Source organism: Heptranchias perlo, chromosome 11 (assembly GCF_035084215.1).
Source record: "Heptranchias perlo isolate sHepPer1 chromosome 11, sHepPer1.hap1, whole genome shotgun sequence".
NCBI classification, from domain to species: domain Eukaryota; kingdom Metazoa; phylum Chordata; class Chondrichthyes; order Hexanchiformes; family Hexanchidae; genus Heptranchias; species Heptranchias perlo.
This window is the reverse complement of record NC_090335.1, coordinates 12,727,188-12,747,361: the sequence shown is the minus strand read 5'-3', so window position 1 is coordinate 12,747,361 and position 20,174 is coordinate 12,727,188. Positions and strand designations below refer to the sequence as shown.

General features: G+C 42.3%; 1 protein-coding gene across 1 annotated transcript in view; it reads left to right on the top strand.

Moving 5' to 3' along the window:
• LOC137327103 (plastin-2-like) overlaps nt 1–13,218 on the top strand; it is a 61,174-nt gene extending 47,956 nt beyond the window's left edge. The window contains exons 13-16 of the mRNA XM_067992554.1: nt 2,340–2,473; nt 3,950–4,073; nt 5,721–5,845; nt 11,051–13,218. Coding sequence (XP_067848655.1) covers nt 2,340–2,473; nt 3,950–4,073; nt 5,721–5,845; nt 11,051–11,183 — 516 coding nt within the window. The 3' untranslated portion in view covers nt 11,184–13,218. The remainder of the gene's footprint in view (nt 1–2,339; nt 2,474–3,949; nt 4,074–5,720; nt 5,846–11,050) is intronic.
• Nucleotides 13,219–20,174: the final 6,956 nt, after the last annotated feature.

Below are 20,174 nucleotides of genomic sequence, written 5' to 3'. Positions count from 1 at the left end.
AGAATGGATAGCAAGCTGGCTAAAAACAGAAAACAGAGTAGGAGTTAAGGGTAGCTGCTCAGACTGGCAAAAGGTGGAAAGTGGTGTTCCACAGGGATTGGTGCTGGGACTGCTGTTGTTCACAATTTACATAAACGATTTGGACTCGGGATTCGGAAATACAATTTCAAAATTTGCCGACCACATCAAATTGGGTCGTGTAGTTAATACAAAGGAAGAATGTGTAAAAATGCAAGAGAACATTAATAAACTTGCAGAATGGGCGTCTAATTGGCAAATGAATTTTAATATAGATAAATGTGAGGTGGTGCATTTTGGTAGGAAAAATAGGGAGACTGCTTGGATAATAAGAGTCTAAATGGAGTAGAGGAGCAAAGGGATCTCAGGGTACAGATGGACAAATCAGGTTAATAAGGTCATAAAAAAGGCAAATCAAGCACTGGGGTTCATTTCTAGACGGATAGAATGGAAAAGCAGGGAATTATGTTAAACTAGTATAGAACCTTGGTTAGACCGCACTTGGAGTACTGTGAACAGTTCTGGTCTCCATATTATAAAAAAGATATAGAGGCATTGGAGAAGGTGCAAAAAAGATTCACAAGAATGATACCAGAACTGAAAGGATATAATTATCAGGAAAGGCTGAACAGACTGGGGCTCTTTTCTCTAGAAAAGAGAAGACTGAGGGTGATCTGATAGAGGTCTTTAAGATAATGAAAGGGTTTAATAGGGTAGACATAGGGAATATGTTTTCACTTGTGGGGGAGTCCAAAACAAGAGGTCATAAATATAAGATAGTCACTAATAAATTCAATAGGGAATTCAGGAGAAACTTCTTTACCCAAAGAGTGGTAAGAGTGTGGAACAGGCCACCACAAGGAGTAGTTGAGGGAAACAACATTGATGCATTAAAGGGGAAGCTAGATAAGCACATGGTGGAGAAAGGGATAGAAGAGAATGTTGATAGGGTTAGATGAAGTAAGGTGGGAGGAGGCCCGTGTGGAGTATAAAGGATGGCATTGACCAGTTGGGCCGAATAGCCTGTTTCTGTGCTGTCGACTCGATGTAAGATATTCACTGTTCCTATCACCTCCTCTCTCACCAAGAATTTTAGGAAAAACTCTCCCAAAATTCCCTCTGAAGCTTAACTTTCCCTCGAAATTTGGGGGGAGTTCTCTCCCTAAAAACCTAACAATCATGATAATCATTAGGGCATAAGAAGTAGGTGAGAAAGTGTTTTCTTCCCCCTACACAAAACCATGTTGACTAATTTTTGTCGAATGTCACAGCACAGAAACAGACCATTCGGCCCATCAAGTCTGCACTCGTTCCTTTTCCCCACTTGAATCACCTATTCTAATCCCACTCTCGTGCTTGCTGCCCATTTTTTATAATATTCCCTCGTTCTCAAGCAACTATCTAGTTCCCTTTTAAAAGGTCTGACGAACTCTGCTCTAACAAGTCTGTGGCAGAGAATTCCACATTCTAACCACCCTCTGTGTAAAGAAATTTTTTCTAACATCTCGTTTAATTCTTTAAAACAAAATTAATATGTTTATTAAATAATGTTGAAATAATAGACACCTCATGTCAGAAAGCAGGTGAATTTCTTTGATCCGAATTAAACCCAGATGACTATATATTTGAATGGGGCTCCAGCGCTGCCTGCTATATAGTTAAATGGAGCACCATTTGTGGAGCCTTCCAGTATGATGCATCTTCCCCAGCCAAGGAAACAGGCGGGAGACCTCTTTGTCTACCAGTGCTGTTATATATGGCCGACAGTAGATGTGTGTGACTGGTGGACGACTTCTCCCCCCCCATCCCCGGCCCTCCCCATACTAGGTTCTATCTGGCATATCCTCAGCACCTCCCCGCAGCCATAGTCAAATCAGGAAATCCCTCTGTGGTGAAACCTGCACCCCAGAACTGTACAGCACAGAATGCTGGCGCTCAGCCCAGAGTGTCTGGGGTGGGGGGAGGTGGTGAGGGAGAGATGTCGGGGATTAAGTTCAAGGCTGTAAATCAGTCTCTTGGTTCTTGATATTCATAGCTTTTGTTCTGGTAATTTATGACTTAAGCAGAAGTATTCCATATGGATGGTGTGCCAAACCAGGAGCTAGTGAGACATGCTCATTGAGTTGAAATGAGCACAAATGACAGGTAAGATTAAGATTGAAACCCAGGCCTTATGAAGCTCTATCAATACAGCCAACAGGCCTGTGCATTTGATTCATTTTTGGTTAAAACTAAACGACTGTTAAGGAAACGAGGACTGCATTTATTGATGATGAACCAAACCAGAGAGTTTTTAACATGTAGATTTTATTACCCACCAGCTGGAAAACTGTAACTACGCAGTTGATCTGGGAAAGAACAAAGCCAAGTTTTCACTCGTTGGAATTGCAGGTCAAGATCTGAATGAAGGCAAACACATGCCAACTTTAGCCTTGATGTGGCAGTTAATGAGGAGGTGGGTATATTCTAACGTGCAAGATTGACACAAGCTAGGTAATGACGGCACCAAAATGAGCTCTAACTGATGTATGTTGGGAATATGGATAGTTTGGTACAAACTTGCTGCTTGGTTCTGCCTTGTAGATTTGGACAAAGTAGTTTAGATTTTCCATGTTTTGTGTGGTTTAGACCCAAATTGCTATTGGTGGGTTTTAGATAGGCTAAGACGGGAGTGTGCTGCTTGCTTCCAATGACGTTGGTCCCGGCCTCCCAGGAACTATTTTGGGGCGCGAAGATCCAGCAGGACGGAACTCCCGCTCATTTTCCGCTACCGGATGCCCATTTTTACGCCACAACAAAAGATTATAAATAGTCCATAATCCTAGGAACACAGGAAGAGAGGAACAGGAGTCGGCCATTCACCCCTCGTGCCTGCTCCGCCATTTGATAAGATCATGGCTGATTTGTGATCTAACTCCATATACCTGCCTTTGGCCCATATCCCTTAATACCTTTGGTTGCCAAAAAGCTATCTATCTATCCTACATGATCTGTTCTGCTTTTGCCATCTTCATCACACTGAAATGCCAATATATGGTATGTAATTTAGGACTTTTTACAATCCGAGTTAGGTAAAGGCATGTGTCATTTGTCTCCCATTCACAAAGCTTTGTTGATCAGCTAAAATCTGTTGTTGCCATCACACTAGTGTTCCTGAAGATTTTCTTTTATTTACAAAAGAAGCTGAGCTTGTGGAAATCTTTGGAGAAATTGTAGGAAATTGTGATTGAGATGAGAAAATCTCTCTGAGTGAGACAGTTTTTGAAATATTTTCTCTACGCCCTGCCTTTGTACTTTGGTTGCATGATGCCTATGGGTAAGGAAGGCCTTTCAGCCCATCTTAACACATCCGTCCAGAAAGACCCCACATCACAGCATCCAATTGTTTCCTCAGTGATTCCAGGGTTTTCACCCCCACTACTCTATCTGGGAGTCCATTCCGTGTGGTGATCACTCTGTGTGTGCAAAAAAACTTCCTGTGCCAGGCCTAAATTTGCCGTTTATTATTGTGAACCTGTGTCTCCTTATCATACTATCATAGAATCATTGTGCACAGGAGGAGGCCATTCAGCCCATCGTGACTGTGCCGGCTCTTTGAAAGAGCTACCAATTAGCCTCATTCCCCTGCTCTTTCCCCATAGACCTGCAAATTTCTCCTTTTCAAGTATATATCCAATTCCCTTTTGAAAGTTACTATTGAATCTGCTTCCACCACCCGTTCAAGCAGTGCATTCCAGATCATAGCAACTCGCTGTTTTACATTGTTTAGTTTGAAGGAATTTTCATCGAATGGATTTATTATTAAAAGTATTTCCAACCATACTACAATCTAGGCACAATCCTTTAATTCCTATTACAACATAGATGGCAGTGATAACGTCTCTTTTCACGGACAATACAGATAAACTAATGCTATTTTCTTTGCTCCTAGGTATACATTGAACATGCTGGAGGAGATTGGTGATGGAGAAAAGGTCAATGATGACATCATTGTAAGCTGGGTGAATCAGAAATTATCTGAATCAGGAAAAAGCTCCTGTATTTCAAGCTTTAAGGTAATCTGTTCCTCTAATATTGTACTCGCGGATCCCCTGTGGCATTGATCAAGGATAGACTTATTTTTTAAACTGAGTACAGAAATAAATAGGGTTCCCCTCACCCACTGCAAGCAAATAGATTATAGTTCTAACTGAAATACATGAATGAGAAACATACTGGTTCACTAGATTGATTCCTGGGATGAGAGAGTTGTCCTATGAGGAGAGATTGAGTAGAATTGGCCTATATTCTCAGGAGTTTAGAAGAATGAGAGATGATCTTATAGAAACATATAAAATTCTGAGAGGGCTTGACAGGGTAGATGTTGAGAGGCTGTTTCCTCTGGCTGGAGAGTTTAGAATGAGTCATAGTCTCAAGATAAGGGGTCGGCCATTTAGGTCCGAGATGAGGAAAAATTTCTTTACTCAGAGGGTTGTGAATCTTTGGAATTCTCTCCCCCAGAGGACTGTGGATGCTCAGTCATTGAGTATATTCAAGACTGAGATCGATAGATTTTTGGATGTTAAGGGAATCAAGGGATACAGGGATCAGGCGGGAAAGTGGAGTTGAGGTAGATGATCAGCCATGATCTTATTGAATGGCGGAGCAGGCTCAAGGGGCCGTATGTCCTACTTCTGCTTCTAGATCTTATGTTGAATATACAAATGTGTTACATGTATAAAAATATATATTTACGTGTATACTGGAATGTACATCTCTGTCAGCCCCTATACCTACTTAAGTCTCCCAACTGCTCTTCACACACTCGTATAGTAACAGCACTGACTTACCCCACTCTTACACGGGTCAGCTTTACTTTCACAGCCAGCTCCCACCCCAATTTACTCAAAGGGTTTTCTTTTACGGAGTGAGTATTGACGCCTCTGTGTCGGCCAATGAGTTGGAGGCAGGACTTACAGCAAACAGTCTATTTTACAGCAAACAAAGTCTATTTACTCAGCAAACAGTGTCTGTTTGAACAGAGACTCTAAGCACTATAGCAAACAGAACTCATGACTGAAACTACAGCAGACTCTCCTGATAAAAGCAGGATTATTTCTCCAGCAAAATGCAGTGAGTGGAGGAGAATTACATAATACAAATTATGTGCAAAAATCAATCCCAGTCTCTTACAGCAGTGCAGTCTCCAGGTGTGCTTGACGGGGGAATTACCCAATCATCTCCAATCTGGCTTTGAACAGTAGTGTCACTATATGCAGCCTTTTTCTTATTTTGTTCCCTCACCCCTGAACACACGCTGGTCTGATTGAATAAAATCACTGTTTCCCTTTCAGAAGTGACTAAAAATCAAATTAAGTAGAACAAATGATTGTAGTGATTTCTTATAAATAAACAGTTTGATGACCATCTTGGTATTATTTGACGCTGACATTGTGGGAGCTGCACTTGCATGTGGTAGAGTGTGTGCTGCCCATGGTGTCCGCATCTGAAGCCCCTGAACCCCCTGTGTGCAGTGGCCCCTCTCCTCTCTCCTAGTTGCAGGTTCTGGTGCCAGCTGTGTCTGTTGGAGATGGTGGAAATTACAGTTCAAATGGCTGGGACTGTTGCTGATGACTTGTGCAAGGCCACCAGTCCTGTAAAAGCGTCCGGTCTGTATTGGGTTTTTCTGATGTATGTCATCCAATATGTTACTCGATATACAGGACAAAGAAATTAGCACAAGTATACCAGTACTGGATCTGATCGATGCTATCCAGCCTGCATCAGTCAGATATGACCTTGTGAAGACTGGCGACCTGACCGATGAAGAGAAACTTCAAAATGCCAAGTGAGTAGCATCTATGTGCTATCAGTATGGTTGGGTAATGCTGGAATAAGTTTCTGTTCCTTACACAATTTGGTTAATCAGATGGAACTCCAGGATATAATTGTAAAATAAATTGTAGCTCACTTTAGGCTGTTGTACTGCTTGAGGTTAGCTTCAAGCTTGTCTATATTGTATGTTTTTAGTCACCTGTAAGAGTGGCCCTCTGGCTTTGTGAAGCAGAGAACAAAGTTAGTCATCCCTCAATCTGCAGTCGTGTAGAATACTGCAGAGATCCACTGCACCTGCTACTCAAACTGACTGTAGACTGGGCCTGACTGGAGTACTCCCGATGCCACGTACTGGAGCAGACAGGGAGAGAAACATGAGGATTGTCAACATGTGGCAAGAAGGTGATGTAGAAGAGAGGGTTTCAGATTCCGGGAACACTGGGACCACTTTTGGGACCATTGGAGGCTATACAGATGGGATGGCCCCATCATCTAATTGGCAGGATGTGACAAGTGGTGTTCCCCAGGTATCTGTACTGGGGCCACAGCTTTTCACCATACACAACAATGAAGTAATAGAGAGTTGTATATCCAAATTTGCAGATAACACTCAGTTAGCAGGTACAGTAAGTTATGTGGATGGGAGCAGGAAGTTACAAAGGGACTTAAACAGACAAAGTGAGCACTAGAATTCAAAAGTGAGGAAGAGATGCTTTAGTTGTACTGAGCCTTGATCAGACCCCATCTGGAGTAATGCATATCAAGGTAAGGGTATCAAGAGATATGGAACTAGCGCAGGTAATGGAGTTGAGGTACAGATCAGCCATGATCTAATTGGATGGTGGAACAGGCTCAAGGGGCTGAATGGCCTACTCCTGTTCCTATGTTTTTAAATTAATGGGATTGACTGACTGACTGTAGGCTGGACCAAACCGAGTAAAATTAATGGGATAAGACAGGTAAATGCACGGCTGGAGAAATGGTGCAGGAGGGAGGCCTTCAGATTCCATGGGCATTGGGACCAGTTCTGGGGCAGGAGGGATCTGTTCAAGATGGACGGGTTGCACCTCAATAGAGCTGGGACCATTGTCCTCGCAGGGAGGTTAACTAGTGCTGTGGGGGAGGGTTTAAATTAATTTGGCTGGGGGATGGGCACCAGGATGAAACATTAGAGAGGAGAAACAAGGTTCACAGAGGACAGGGAGGGACAAATAGCACTAGAGTAACGATGAGTTCAGAAATAGGAGGAATCAGACAGGGCGCAAATGCGAGGCAGTCTAAGGTGAGTTTGGAGTGCATGTGTGTAAATGCATGTAGTGTGGTAAATAAGGTTGGTGAGCTGCAGGCTCAATTCACCAAATGGGACTATGATATGATGGCAATAACAGAGACCTGGCACAAAGAAGGGGAGGATTGGATATTGAATATTCCTGGCTACAAGGTATTCAGGAAGGATAGGGAAGGAAAGAAAGGAGGTGGTGGGGGGGCGGTGGCAGAATTGATCAAAGAAACTATTATAGCACTGGAAAGGGATGATGTGGTTGAGGGGTCAAAGAAGGAATCTATTTGGTTAGAATTAAGGAACAATAGAGGAGCTGTTATGCGACTGGGTGTACTATAGGCCACCAAATAGTGGGAAGGAGATAGAGGAGCAAATTTGCAGGCAATTTGCAGAAAGATGCAAGAACTATGTAGTGATAATGGGGGACTTCAATTATCCCAATATAGACTGTGGCAGTAACAGTGTACAGGGCAAAGAGGGGGAGGAATTCCTGAAATGTGCACAGGAGAACTTTCTGGAACAGTGTACTTCCAGCCCAACGAGGAAGGAAACAGTGCTGGATCTAGTTCTGGGGAATGAAGTGGGGCAGGTGGAGCATGTTTCAGTGGGGGAGCATTTGGGGAACAGTGATCATAATATCATCAGGTTTAGAATAGTTATGGAAAAGGACAAGGAAAAATCAAATTTGAAAATACTTAACTGGAGGAGGACAAATTTGAGTGAGTTAAAAAGGGATCGTGCCCAGGTGGATTGGAATCAAATATTGGTAGAAAAAATAGTAATTGAACAATGGGAGGCCTTTAAGTAGGAGTTGGTTCGGGTACAGAGTAGACACATTCCCACAAGGGGGAACAGAAGGGCATCCATAGCTAGAGCTCTCTGGATGACTAAAGATATAGAGATTAAAATGAAACTGAAAAAGGAGGCTTGTGACGAATGTAAGGTTAATAATACAGCAGAGAACCAAGCTGAATACAGAAAGTACAGAGGAGATCTAAAAAAGGATTAAGAGGGGCAGAGAAAGAGTATGAGAATAGATTAGCGACTAATATAAAAGGGAACCCATAGGTCTTTTATAAACATATAAATAGTAAAAATGCAGTCAAAGGAAAGGTGGGACTGATCAGGGACAAAAAAGAGGATCTTCTTGTGGAGGCAAAGGGCATAGCAAGGCACTAATTGAATACTTGACATCGGTCTTCACTAGAGAAGAGGATGCTGCCATTGTAGCAGTAATGGAGGAGGTAGTAGCGATATTGGATAGGATAAAAATAAAGAGGAGGTACTTAAAAGATTGGCAGTACTCAAAGTAGAAAAGTCAGCCAGTCCAGATGGGATGCATCCTAGGTTACTGAGGGAAGTAAGGGTGGAAATTGCGAAGGGTCTGGCCACAATCTTCCAATCCTCCTGAGATCTGGGGACGGTGCTAGAGGATTGCAAATGTCACATCCCTGTTCAAAAAAGGTGAAGGGGTGACAAACCCGGCAATTACAGGCCAATCAACCTAACCACGGTGGTGGGGAAACTTTTAGAGACAATAATCCAGGACAAAATTAATTGCCACTTGGAAAACTATGGGCTAATAAATGAAAGTCAGCACGGATTTGTTAAAGGAAAATCATGTTTGACTAACTTGATTGAGTTCTTTGATGAAGTAATGGAAAGGGTTGATGAGGGTAGTGCAGTTGATGTGTATATGGGCTTTCAAAAGGCATTTGATAATGTACCATGTAATAGACTTGTTAGCAAAACTAAAGCCCATGGAATTAAAGGGACAGTGGCAGCATGGATACAAAATTGGCTGAGAAACAAATAGTAATGGTGAACAGTTGTTTTTCAGGGAAGTATACAATGGCGTTCCCCAGGGACCAGTATTAGGACCACTACTCTTTTTGATATATATTAATGTCTTGGACTTTGGTATATAGTGATTAATTTCAAAGTTTGCAGATGATATGAAACTCAGAAATGTAGTCAACAAGGTGCAGGATAGTAACAGACCTCAGGGGGACATAGACAGATTGTGGGTAGACACATGACAGATGAAATTTAAAGCAGAGAAGTGTGAAGTGATACATTTTGATAGGAAGAATGAGGAGTGCAATATAAACTAAATGGTACAATTTTAAAGGGAGTGCAGGAACTGAGAGACCTGGGGGTGCACAGACACAAATCTTTGAAGGTGGCAGTACAAGTTGAGAAGGCTGTTTAAAAAAACATATGGGATCCTGGGCTTTATCAATAGAGGCTTAGAGTACAAAAGCAAGGAAGTTATGCTAAACCTTTATAAAACACTGGTTAGGCCTCAGCTGGAGTATTGTGTTCAATCCTGGGCACCACACTTTAGGAAGGATGTCAAGGCCTTAGAGAGGGTGCAGAAGAGATTTATTAGAATGGTACCAGGGATAAGGGACTTCAGTTATGTGGAGAGATGGGAGAAGCTGGGGTTGTTCTCCTTAGAATAGAAAATGTTATGGGGAGATTTGATAGAGGTGTTCAAAATCATGAACAGTTTTGTCAGAGTAAATAAGGAGAAACTGTTTCCAGTGGCAGAAGGATCAGTAGCCAGAGGACACAGATTTAAGGTGATCAGCAAAAGAACCACAGGCGACATGAGGAAATATTTTTTACACAGCGAGTTTTAATGATCTGGAATGCACTGCCTGAAAGAGTGGTGGAAGCAGATTCAATAGTAACTTTCAAAAGGGAATTGAATAAATAATTCAAGGGAAAAAATTTACAGGGCTACGGGGAAAGAGCAGGGGAATGGGACTAATTTGGATAGCTCTTTCAAAGAGCCAGCACAGGCACAATGGGGCAAATGGTCTCCTCTTGTGCTGTAACTACTATGATACTATGACTGACTGACTGTATACAGCACAAAACTCAACTGAAATTATTACATTTTAGCACTGGGAAAACTGTATATGTAAGAATACAATTTTGGGGATCATTGAGCCCAGCAAGCGTGTCCTTTCTTTTTTTGAAGGCTCTCAAGCCCCTAGCTGCCTTCTTGCCATAACTCTCAATCCCTTCTCTCTCCAGAAACACATACGACGAACCCATTTCCATTATTTGCTTTCCTTTTAACTTAGCGCAGAAGTCACAAGAAGTGGAATCAGCTGCACTTAAACCGCTTTAAAACATGTGGGTGTTCTCATCCTAAATATCCCAAAAGATCTGGCCTCTTGTGCATCCCCCAGTTCTTTCACCACACCATTGGCGGCCGTGCCTTCAGCTGTCTAGACCCTAAGCTCTGTAATTCCCTCCATAAACCTTTCCACCTCTCTCTCCTCCTTTAAGACCCTCCTTAAAACCTACGTCTTTGACAAAGCTTTTGGTCACCTGTCCTAATATCTCTTTATGTGGCTCGGTGTCAATTTTAGTCCGATTACACTCCTGTGAAGCGCCTTGGGATATTTTACTACGTTAATGGCGCTATATAAATGCAAGGTGTTGTTGTTTGATGCCTGAGGGCGTGATCATACCAAAGATAGGAAGTCAGAAAGCAAATAAACAAAATAGTCAGAAGTCTACGATTCCTTTATTTGCTTGCGCCTCTAATTTAATAGATGTATTTATTCTGATACCTCACAATGTACCATACCATTGGTAATGTGTTCCGACAATAACACAACTTGCCTTTTTAATTCAGTACTTAAGTTTCTGTAGCCTTCCCGAATTACCATACAGGCCATAAGAACTGTTGCAAATCTACCAGCGATATTGAAGTTTGCGTAGTTACGGAGCATGTGTGGGGTGGGGAGTGTATATATTGTGATACACAAGGTATTACAATTGTGGGACATGTGGATGGAGCAGAGGGTCTTTTCCTGTCCGTCATTGTTTGTATGTTCATATAACTGAACTATGAGGCTGGCCTTATAAAAACTTGTGGTTGACGCAAATACATTTTATTTTGTTGCTTTTATCCAGGTACGCCATTTCGATGGCAAGAAAAATTGGAACTCGAGTCTATGCCCTTCCAGAAGATCTAGTTGAAGTAAAACCGAAAATGGTCATGACTGTCTTTGCATGCCTGATGGGAAAGGGAATGAAGAAGGTCTGAAGGATCTGACCCAAGTTAAACTGATCTATTTTCTCCTCACCTGTTCCTAGCCTGGGTGCAACTTTCAAATGCAGGACATTTGCTCAGATATGCTCCTGTTTTATCACAACCATTTTGACTGGCTTTGCTACTGCTGAAAAAATAATGATGGATTGAAGTTCCATGTTCTCCAGCCATCGTAAAAAAAAGAAACCTTCTAGCAGGGTGCTTACTAGAATGCATGCTGAATGACAGAAGAACTGCTAAATAACACAATCAGAATATTTACCCAGTGCCCAAAGCATTTACCTATTTTGACAAATGCCACTTTAACAGCATCAAAAAGAAAGTATTTCGGGGGCAACTTTCCTCAGGGCTTGTCCCACTGCGCTTTGGGAAATATCTTTACACCCGCACAGTGGAAGAGGCTCTGAGGATGTTAGCCCCTCTGTGTACAATGGCCCAGATTTTCCTGTAGCTGGGCATCTCGCGGCTTGCCTTGTTAGTTAGACTTGTTCGTGCACGTTTAGGTTTTAAAATTTGTTGCCCACAGAATTGCTGGAGGTGCAAGCTGATAACGGGGCAGCGAGGGCAACCGGGCATCTGGGACCCTGGTGAACAATGGGACAAACAGTATATCTCCTTAATCAATGAGATTTAAGGATTGATAAGGAGGGTGAATTTGAGTGTATGAATTCTATGTCAAATCAGGTACAGAAAGAGAAATAAAGAGAGGGAAAGAAAGATTGGATTAAGAGAAAGAGAAAAAAGAGACAGAAAGGAAAAGTAAGAAAAAAAATGTAATTTTAAATTTGAGATTTTAAAAATCTCCTAAAACAATTCACAACCTGAAGGAATGAGACTCCAAACTTATAATTATTCACTTTTTGGGCAAGAGAGGTTGATTGGCAGTCATTAACAATTATCACATTGTTAAAAGGGTACTTATGCTGTTAAGTACGAGACTTAACTTTCTGTGGTGCGTTTAATGGGCAATTAATGTGCAACTTCATGAAAATCATGGGAAAGTTAAGTGCGAGATGCCTTTTTGCGAAGCTAACGGCGGAGTGGCGCAAATTGGCCAGCAAATTGTGATGATTCGCAATTCACGGGGTATCTCTTCCTCGCCACAAGTTCCTTGCCGATTTGTTCAGTAGTAACGGTGTGTGTCGTTCACATGCCGTTATTTTTTCTGCAAAATCTGGCCCATTATATTTTATCAGGTCAACAGCATTTCGAATCGCAGGTTGATGTAATAAACCAGCATTTTCTGGTACAGCTAGATTCAGGCCTAAGATTGCAGCTAACCTGTGGTGCAACATGCACATTGCCTCAGTAATAATCTTTACATTTAGCAGCTAGAATGTGCTTTACTGCTTCAAGGAGGTCAAAGCAGATATTTACTCATAGTTTGTGTAGTCACTGCACGTTAGCCCAGAAATCACTGATGGCGATAATAGAGAATAAACACTTAACCCATTCCCACAACGTTCCTTTGTCCATTGTAACATGGTGTTGCTCAGATTATTTTCAGTAGGTTAATACCTCTGCTACAACAGCAGACAGAAGTATCTCCTACAAACATGTTGAACATTTGTCCATTAACCCTGTTAATGGACAAATGGTGCGTCCTCGGTAACATCCTCTAAATAAATACTGGATATTGGCCCTACTTTATAAACGATTGAGCTTGCAATTGTGCATTCAGAATTGTTTCTCTGATCATTCCTTCTCATAATTCCTGAAATGATTGAACAATATTGAATGTAAACTAACCAAAAGAGCCCTTAATGTGATGTCTCATTTACTGCAAAGGTACAATGCTAGAGAATCTAAATAACTGCACTTAATTTTCTTAACTAACTTTTCTACCCAAAAAGAGTGTGTTTTTATATTTTGGATTTGTAAAATTCCTGTTGAAATACTAGCTTTAGGCATAAAATGCTGTTAATTTAAGGTACTTGCAAATCAGAAATTCCACCTTCATATAAATATGCTGATGAAATAAAAATAAAAATGATTTGACATCTTGCAAATAAAGGAAGAGAAAATTGTATATCTACATCTTTTGGCTTTTTTTTCTGTTTCTCTCCCTGGCTGATTTTTTTTTGTTCCTCTCCGGTATCAGCAAACTGAACACAGAGAATTACTGTGTCAGCCTTGACTTAGTGGTAAAGGTTGTAGGTGCAAGTCCCACTCCAGAGACTTGAGATAATCTAGCCTGATACTTCAGTGCTGTACTGTCAGAGGTGTGGCTTTTTGGATGAGACGTTAAACCCATTGAGGAGAACATAAAAGATCACATGGCACTCACTATTCAAAGAGCAGGGGGGTTGCTCTCCCTCAACTAATACCATCAAAAATAGATTCACTGGTTGTTTATCTGATTTGCTGTTTGTGGGACCTTGCTGTGTGAAAACTGGCTACCACATAACAGTGCCTAGATTCCAAAAGTAGTTCATTGCTTGTGAAGTGCTCTGGGATGTCCTTCTTACTGAAAGTTCTTTACAAACCTCACTAAACCTGTGAGCTTCCTCATCTCGAGGGCAATTAGGGATGGGCAATAAATGCCGGCCTTGCCAGCGACGCCCACATCCCGTGAACGAATAAAAATTTAAAAAATCTGTATGGCTCAGTAGCATACTGCGCAGATTGTCTTTGTCAAAGCTAATTTAGCTACATAGCTTTCAGGTTCTGTCTATAAAACATTTACCGTAGGTATTTATTCCAACTCCGTGCACAATACATATTGGTGATGAAAGGCCTGGATCTTTCAACATCCCTGTTAGGACCTTTATGAGATAAATATGTGGGTGTATCATTTTGCACAACATATAGTCTCGTTCTTTTGACTTGGCAGGAGTACTTTTACATAGAATTTTACAGCATAGAAACAGGCCATTCGGCCCAACAGGTCTGTGCCGGTGTTTATGCTTCACATGAGCCTCCTTGCACCCTATTTCATCTCACTTTTGTTTACATTTATTGCCTCACCATGTGTACCTGCAGTCAACCCAAAAAGACAAACTGAAAACAGCTTGATATGCCTTGGTGTGAACATTCTGTGGTTCAGGGACAGACTGACGTATTTCTGGACAGGTAAGGAACATTGTGCGGCCATGACATATCAGGCAGTCAGGGACCGATGATAGGGTGGAGATTCACTGTCATCAGATTGCCACCATTTCTGTGATCAACTGGCTGTCCTTTTAGTGAAGGAAATTCATTTAAATATTAGGACACATTGAAATGATGCATTGTATGATTGTTTGTCTGTTTCAGGCAGAATTATGTTGGGTACTTTTTGCCCACCTGGACTGAGCCTAAGGGAAGCTCCAAGTGTGATGTTGCTCTTAAGGGGCCCAGGGATTTTTAGATACTTTTAATGGCCAGATTTACAGTGAGTTTTTTTTGTGCCATTTTTATAATTTTTTTTTCAATCAATTTATTTATTTTTTGTTAGAACAGTAGGCAACATTTATGTGGAACCCAAAATAGCTGAATATTGTCTGTTAACTCACTGGAAAGCTGGCTGTAATTGACGCATTTCAAAGGCTGCAGCAGAACAGGAAGTGCTAAAAAAAAAAGGAGCTCTTACAATATAAGCTAACAGAGAGCAGCCTGTTCAAGGCAGAGTTCCGCGGCGGTCGACAAGTCAAGTCAACGATTGATGTTGGTTTTGAAGCAGTCCCAACATGATATTTCGTGGCTGAGTGGTACAAGATAACAGAAGGTGTGCCATTGAGATCAGCAGGCATCAGAGCTGGACTGCCCACAGTTGCATCTATGGGCACCAGCACACCGACCTGGCAAGGACTGTCTCTGCAGTCCCTAGATTAGCAGGGAACCAGTTGCAGAACTGTGCCATCTGCTTCAAAGTAACAGGCACTGCCAGGGACAATAACGGTCACCTTTCTGCTTCCGGCTTCTTCTAGCCAAGAACTGCATCATCAGCCCACATGCTACGCACATGTGTATCAAACATGGGACTGGTGCATTGGGTTAGAACGGCCAACCATTTCCCCTTCTTTCCCACCAAATAGTTACATAAATATGACACAGCTGCCCAATTTCATCGTATTGCTGCATTTCCCCAATTACAGTTAACCACACAGAGTACAGTGCATAGCTTTGATCTCCATATTCCAAAAAGGATATAGAGGCACTGCAGAAGTGCAAAAAAGGTTTACAAGGATGACACCAGAACTGAGAGGTTATAACTATCAGGAAACACTGAACAGGCTGGGGCTCTTTTCTCTAGAAAAGAGAAAGCTGAGGGGTGACCTGATGGAGGGGTTTGATAGGGTAGACACAGAGAAGATGTTTCCACTTGTGGGGGAGTCCAAAACTAGGGGCCATAAATATAAGATAGTCACTAATTAAGTAGTCACTATTAAGGAATTCAGGAGAAACATCTTTACCCGGAGAATGGTGAGAATGTGGAACTCGCTACCATAAGGAGTAGTTGAGGCAACTAGCATGGATGCATTTAAGGGGAAGCTAGATAAACACATGAAGGAGAAAGGAATCGAAGGATATGCTGATAGGGTTAGATGAAGTAGGGTGGGAGGAGGCTCATGTGCAGCATAAACACTGACATAGACCTGTTGGGCCAAATGGCCTGTTTCTGTGCTGCAAATTCTATGAAAGACAGGGGATCACTGATTGTAGCCATGTGGTCATCAAGGCAGAGGATTCCTGCTCCTCTTAATAAGAACATGAGAAATAGGAGCAGGAGTACGTTATGCGGCCCCTCGAGCCTGCTCTGCCATTCAATAAGATCATGGCTGATCTTCGACCTCAACTCCACATTCCCGCCCGATCCCCATATCCCTTGATTCCCTTAGAGTCCAAAAATCTATCGATCTTAATCTTGAATATATTCAATGACTGAGCATCCACAGTCCTCTGGGGTAGAGAATTCCAAAGATTCACAACCCTCTGAGTGAAGAAATGCCTCCTCATCTCAGTCCTAAAACACCGACCCTCATCTTGCAACTATCCCCCCTAGTTCTAAACTCTCTAGCCAAGGGAAACAGCCTCTCAGCATTTACCCTGTCAAGACCTCTAAAATTTTAAACGTTTCAATGAGATCACCTCTCATTTTTCTAAACTCCAGAGAATATAGGCCCGGTTTACTCAATCTCTCCTCATAGGACAACCCTCTCATCCCAGGAATCATTCTAGTGAACCTCTTCTTCCATCGCCACGTGCTCCTTCTCACCTGCGCACTGCGACTCGACCTGTGCTCCTTCCTCAGACTAACTGCATCCTCTGGGATGTGTGTAGCTGAACTGGTGCTTGCCAACGTTGCTGAGAGGCATGGAGAGTGCTGTGAGGTGCTGCCTTGTTCCGGGCCTACAACCAGAGAAAAGGAACAAATGGAACAAAAGGAACAAAAGCATGCTGGCTGCAAGACACACCTTTCAATAGAAGATGCAGTACACGGTACTGGAGCCTAGATTTCCTGATTGGGCATTAGCTGGACTGGACTTTTAGTGGTGTGTGAATGGATGTTGGAGGGTTCAGCAGTACTCCCTAATGACGAGGCTTAAGGGTGCATCAACTCTAGTTGGCTCAATGTCTCCTTGTGAGGAGTGTAGTAATATAAGACCTTGGGTACATTTTAATTTTCCTTGCTCCTGGTGCCCAAATTCTCAATATTCTTTCCTGCTGCAGAGGCTGGTAGTGTCCAAATTCTTGACATTTGCTCTCGGCACAGAGCCCGGCAATGCCCAAATTCCCAAAATGTACTCCCAGCCTTGTATGTGTTGGGAGTACTGAAGACAAAAATATGGCCTCACAATTATCAAGATCAATGTTGAAAAGGGGCTTACTGTCCCCACTTCCTGCTTGTTCGCAACTGCAGCATCCTGTTTGACCCCAAGCTGAGCTTCCAACCCCATATCTTCTCCAACATGAAGACTAGCCATTTCCACATCTGTAACATCGCCCACCTCCACCTCTGCCTCAGCCCTTCTGCTGCTGCAACCCTCATTTATGCCTTGGTCACCTCCAGGCTCGATCAATCCAATACACTCGTGGCCAACCTCCCATCCTCCACTCTTTGTAAACCAGCTCATCCAAAGCCCTGCTGCCCTTCCAATTTCACATCAAGTCATACTTGCCCATCATTCCTGTGCTTGCTCACATACATTGGCTCCTGGTCCCAAATGTGTCAAATTGAAAATTGTCATTCCCGTGTTTAAATCCTTCCATGGCCTGACCCCTTCTCATCTTTGTAACCTCCTCTAGCACCACAATCCCTCTCGAACTCTCCATTCCTCTGACTCTGACCTCTTGAACATCCATCCTTTCATTGATGGCTGTGCCTTCAGCCATCCAGCCCCACATTCAGGACTTCCTTCCCTAAACTCCTCCATCTCTCCAGCTCCCTGTCCTCCTTTACGACCCTCCTTAAAACTCACCACTTTGACATAGCTTTTGGTCAACCCTCCTAATCATCTTTGGCTCAGCATCCGTTTTTTCCTTATGCCTTGAGAACTTTTTTTATGTTAAAGATGCTGTATAAATGCAAGTTTGTTTGTTGTTGGATATTTAATTCTGACTGATGCAGTTTCGCATCTTTTGTTGTCCTTATATCATTCCTGCCGTAAGTTAAGAAGCACCAGATGAGGAAAAGCAGTGATACTGGCTGCACTTACCACCAGACTGCTATATAAGGGGTTGAAATCAGGCTATTAATGAATGCATTGAAGGCCTTTATTTTAAAATAGCCAGAGGAATTTCACACAAAAGTGTCAATGTATTCACTGTCTTATTGCTCAGCATGATCCACAGTTCAACAACGTAATAGTGCCCAAAATGTTTTATATCTAATTTAATGACAATCCTCGGTTAACAACCCTCGGTACTGCAAGCTAAAAATTAATTCTCTTTGAACTCTTGGTTCATTTTGACCTTAGATTCTGGCCCCTAGTTTGCTCTCCTTAGCACATTGTTTTTATCAAATCTGTCAAAGCCTGCAGTTAGTCATCTGCAGGTACATTTTCTGTGTGTCTAACTGCGTAATTTAATTTAATTTCCATCATGGTGTTGTATCTCTAGTCAATTAAAATGGCAGGTGAGATTTTCTTGAGGTGGGAGGCAGAAAGGCTGCATGGATGGATTTTTGACTGGACTGGGGAGAAAAGGAATTATCCCCTCTCCCATTCTCAACACAAAAAAATCCCACATGCAGCTGTAAAATAAGACGTTCAGTCAGAATTCACCTGTACAAAGCAAACTGAATGGGCTGAACTGCCTGAAATGAAGCACTGGATCAATAGAGCCAATTTGTTTTCCTCTCCTGCACAAGTGACAAACAGCATCTCTTGTAGACACGAGGGGACTCATTTCCTGACATGCGCTGCCAGTGGGCAAAGTTCTCTACTGGCATCTGGTGCGAATCAAAAGCCTTGTTGAAAATATTTGTCAGTGTGTTAAAATCATACGGAAAAGGACCAGGAAAAGATCCACTGGTCCATCAAGCCTATTCCATCCTAAATGGTACAACCTTCTCACACTCCCCCATTACCATTCCCTCCCTCAGCAAAATTTCTCTCCATAAGCAATTGAACAAGCTCCAGGAGATTACAGCGACCAATACCACGATCCCTGTCAACCCATCTACCATCTAGAACTAAAGATGTCTTCCACTTACAGGAACTTAACCTGCTCTCTTTTTGAACACCATAGGACCATAAAAGATAGGAGCAGGAGTAGGCCATTCGGCCCCTCAAGCCTGCTCCACCATTTAATGAGATCATGGCTGATTTTTACCTCAACTCCACTTTTCTGCCCTTTCCCCATATCCTTTGACTTCCTTGCTGATCAAAAATTTGTCTAACTCAGCCTTGAATGTATTCAATGACTCAGCCTCCACAGCTTTTTGGGGTAAAGAATTCCAAAGATTCATGACCCTCTGGGAGAAGAAATTCCTCCTCATATCCGTCTTAAACAGGCGACCCCTTATTCTGAGACTATGCCCCCTAGTTTTAGATTCCCCCATGAGGGGTAACATCCTCTCAGCATCTACCCTATTGAGTCTCTTCAGAATCTTGTATGTTTCAATAAGATCTCCTCTCATTCTTCTAAACTCCAATGAGTATAAACCTAACCTGTTCAATCTTTCCTCATAAGACAACCCTTCCATACCCAGAATCAACCTAGTAAACCTTCTCTGAACTACCTCCAATGCAAGTATGTCTTTCCTTAAATAAGGGCTCCAGAACTGTACGCAGTACTCCAGGTGTAGTCTCACCAGCACCCTATACAGTTGTAGCATGACTTCCCTGCTTTTATACTCCATCCCCCTAGAAATAAAGGCCAATATTCCGTTTGCCTTCCAGATTACCTGCTGCACCTGTATGTTGACTTTTTGTGTTTCCTGTACCGCAGCATTTTGTAGTATTTCTCCATTCAAATAATATTTTGCTTTTTTATTTTTCCTCCCAAAGTGGATGACTTCACATTTTCCCACATTATATTCCATCTGCTAATTTTTTGCCCATTCGCTTAACCTGTTAATATCCCTTTGCAGACACTGTGTCCTCCTCGCAACTTGCTTTTCCACCTATCTTTGTATCATCAGCAAATTTGGCCCCAAGACACTCTGTTCCTTCATCCAAGTCATTGATATATATTGTAAATAGTTGAGGCCCCAGCACTGAGCCCTGCGACACCCAACTAGTTACAGATTGCCATTTTGAAAATGACCCTTTTATCCCGACTCTTTGTTTTCTGTTAGTTAGCCAATCCTCTATCCATGCCAATATATTACCCCCAACACCATGAGCTCTTATCTTGTGCAGTAATCCTTTATGTGGCACCTTATCAAATGCCTTTTGAAAATCCAAATGTACTGCATCCATTGGTTCCCCTTTATCCACCCTGCCCGTTACTTCCTCAAAGAACTCTAATAAATTTGTAGACACTTGAAGTGAAGCCACACTCACTGCACGTAGTGGCAACTTATTCACAGGTCGATGATTCGCTGCGAAAAGAACTACT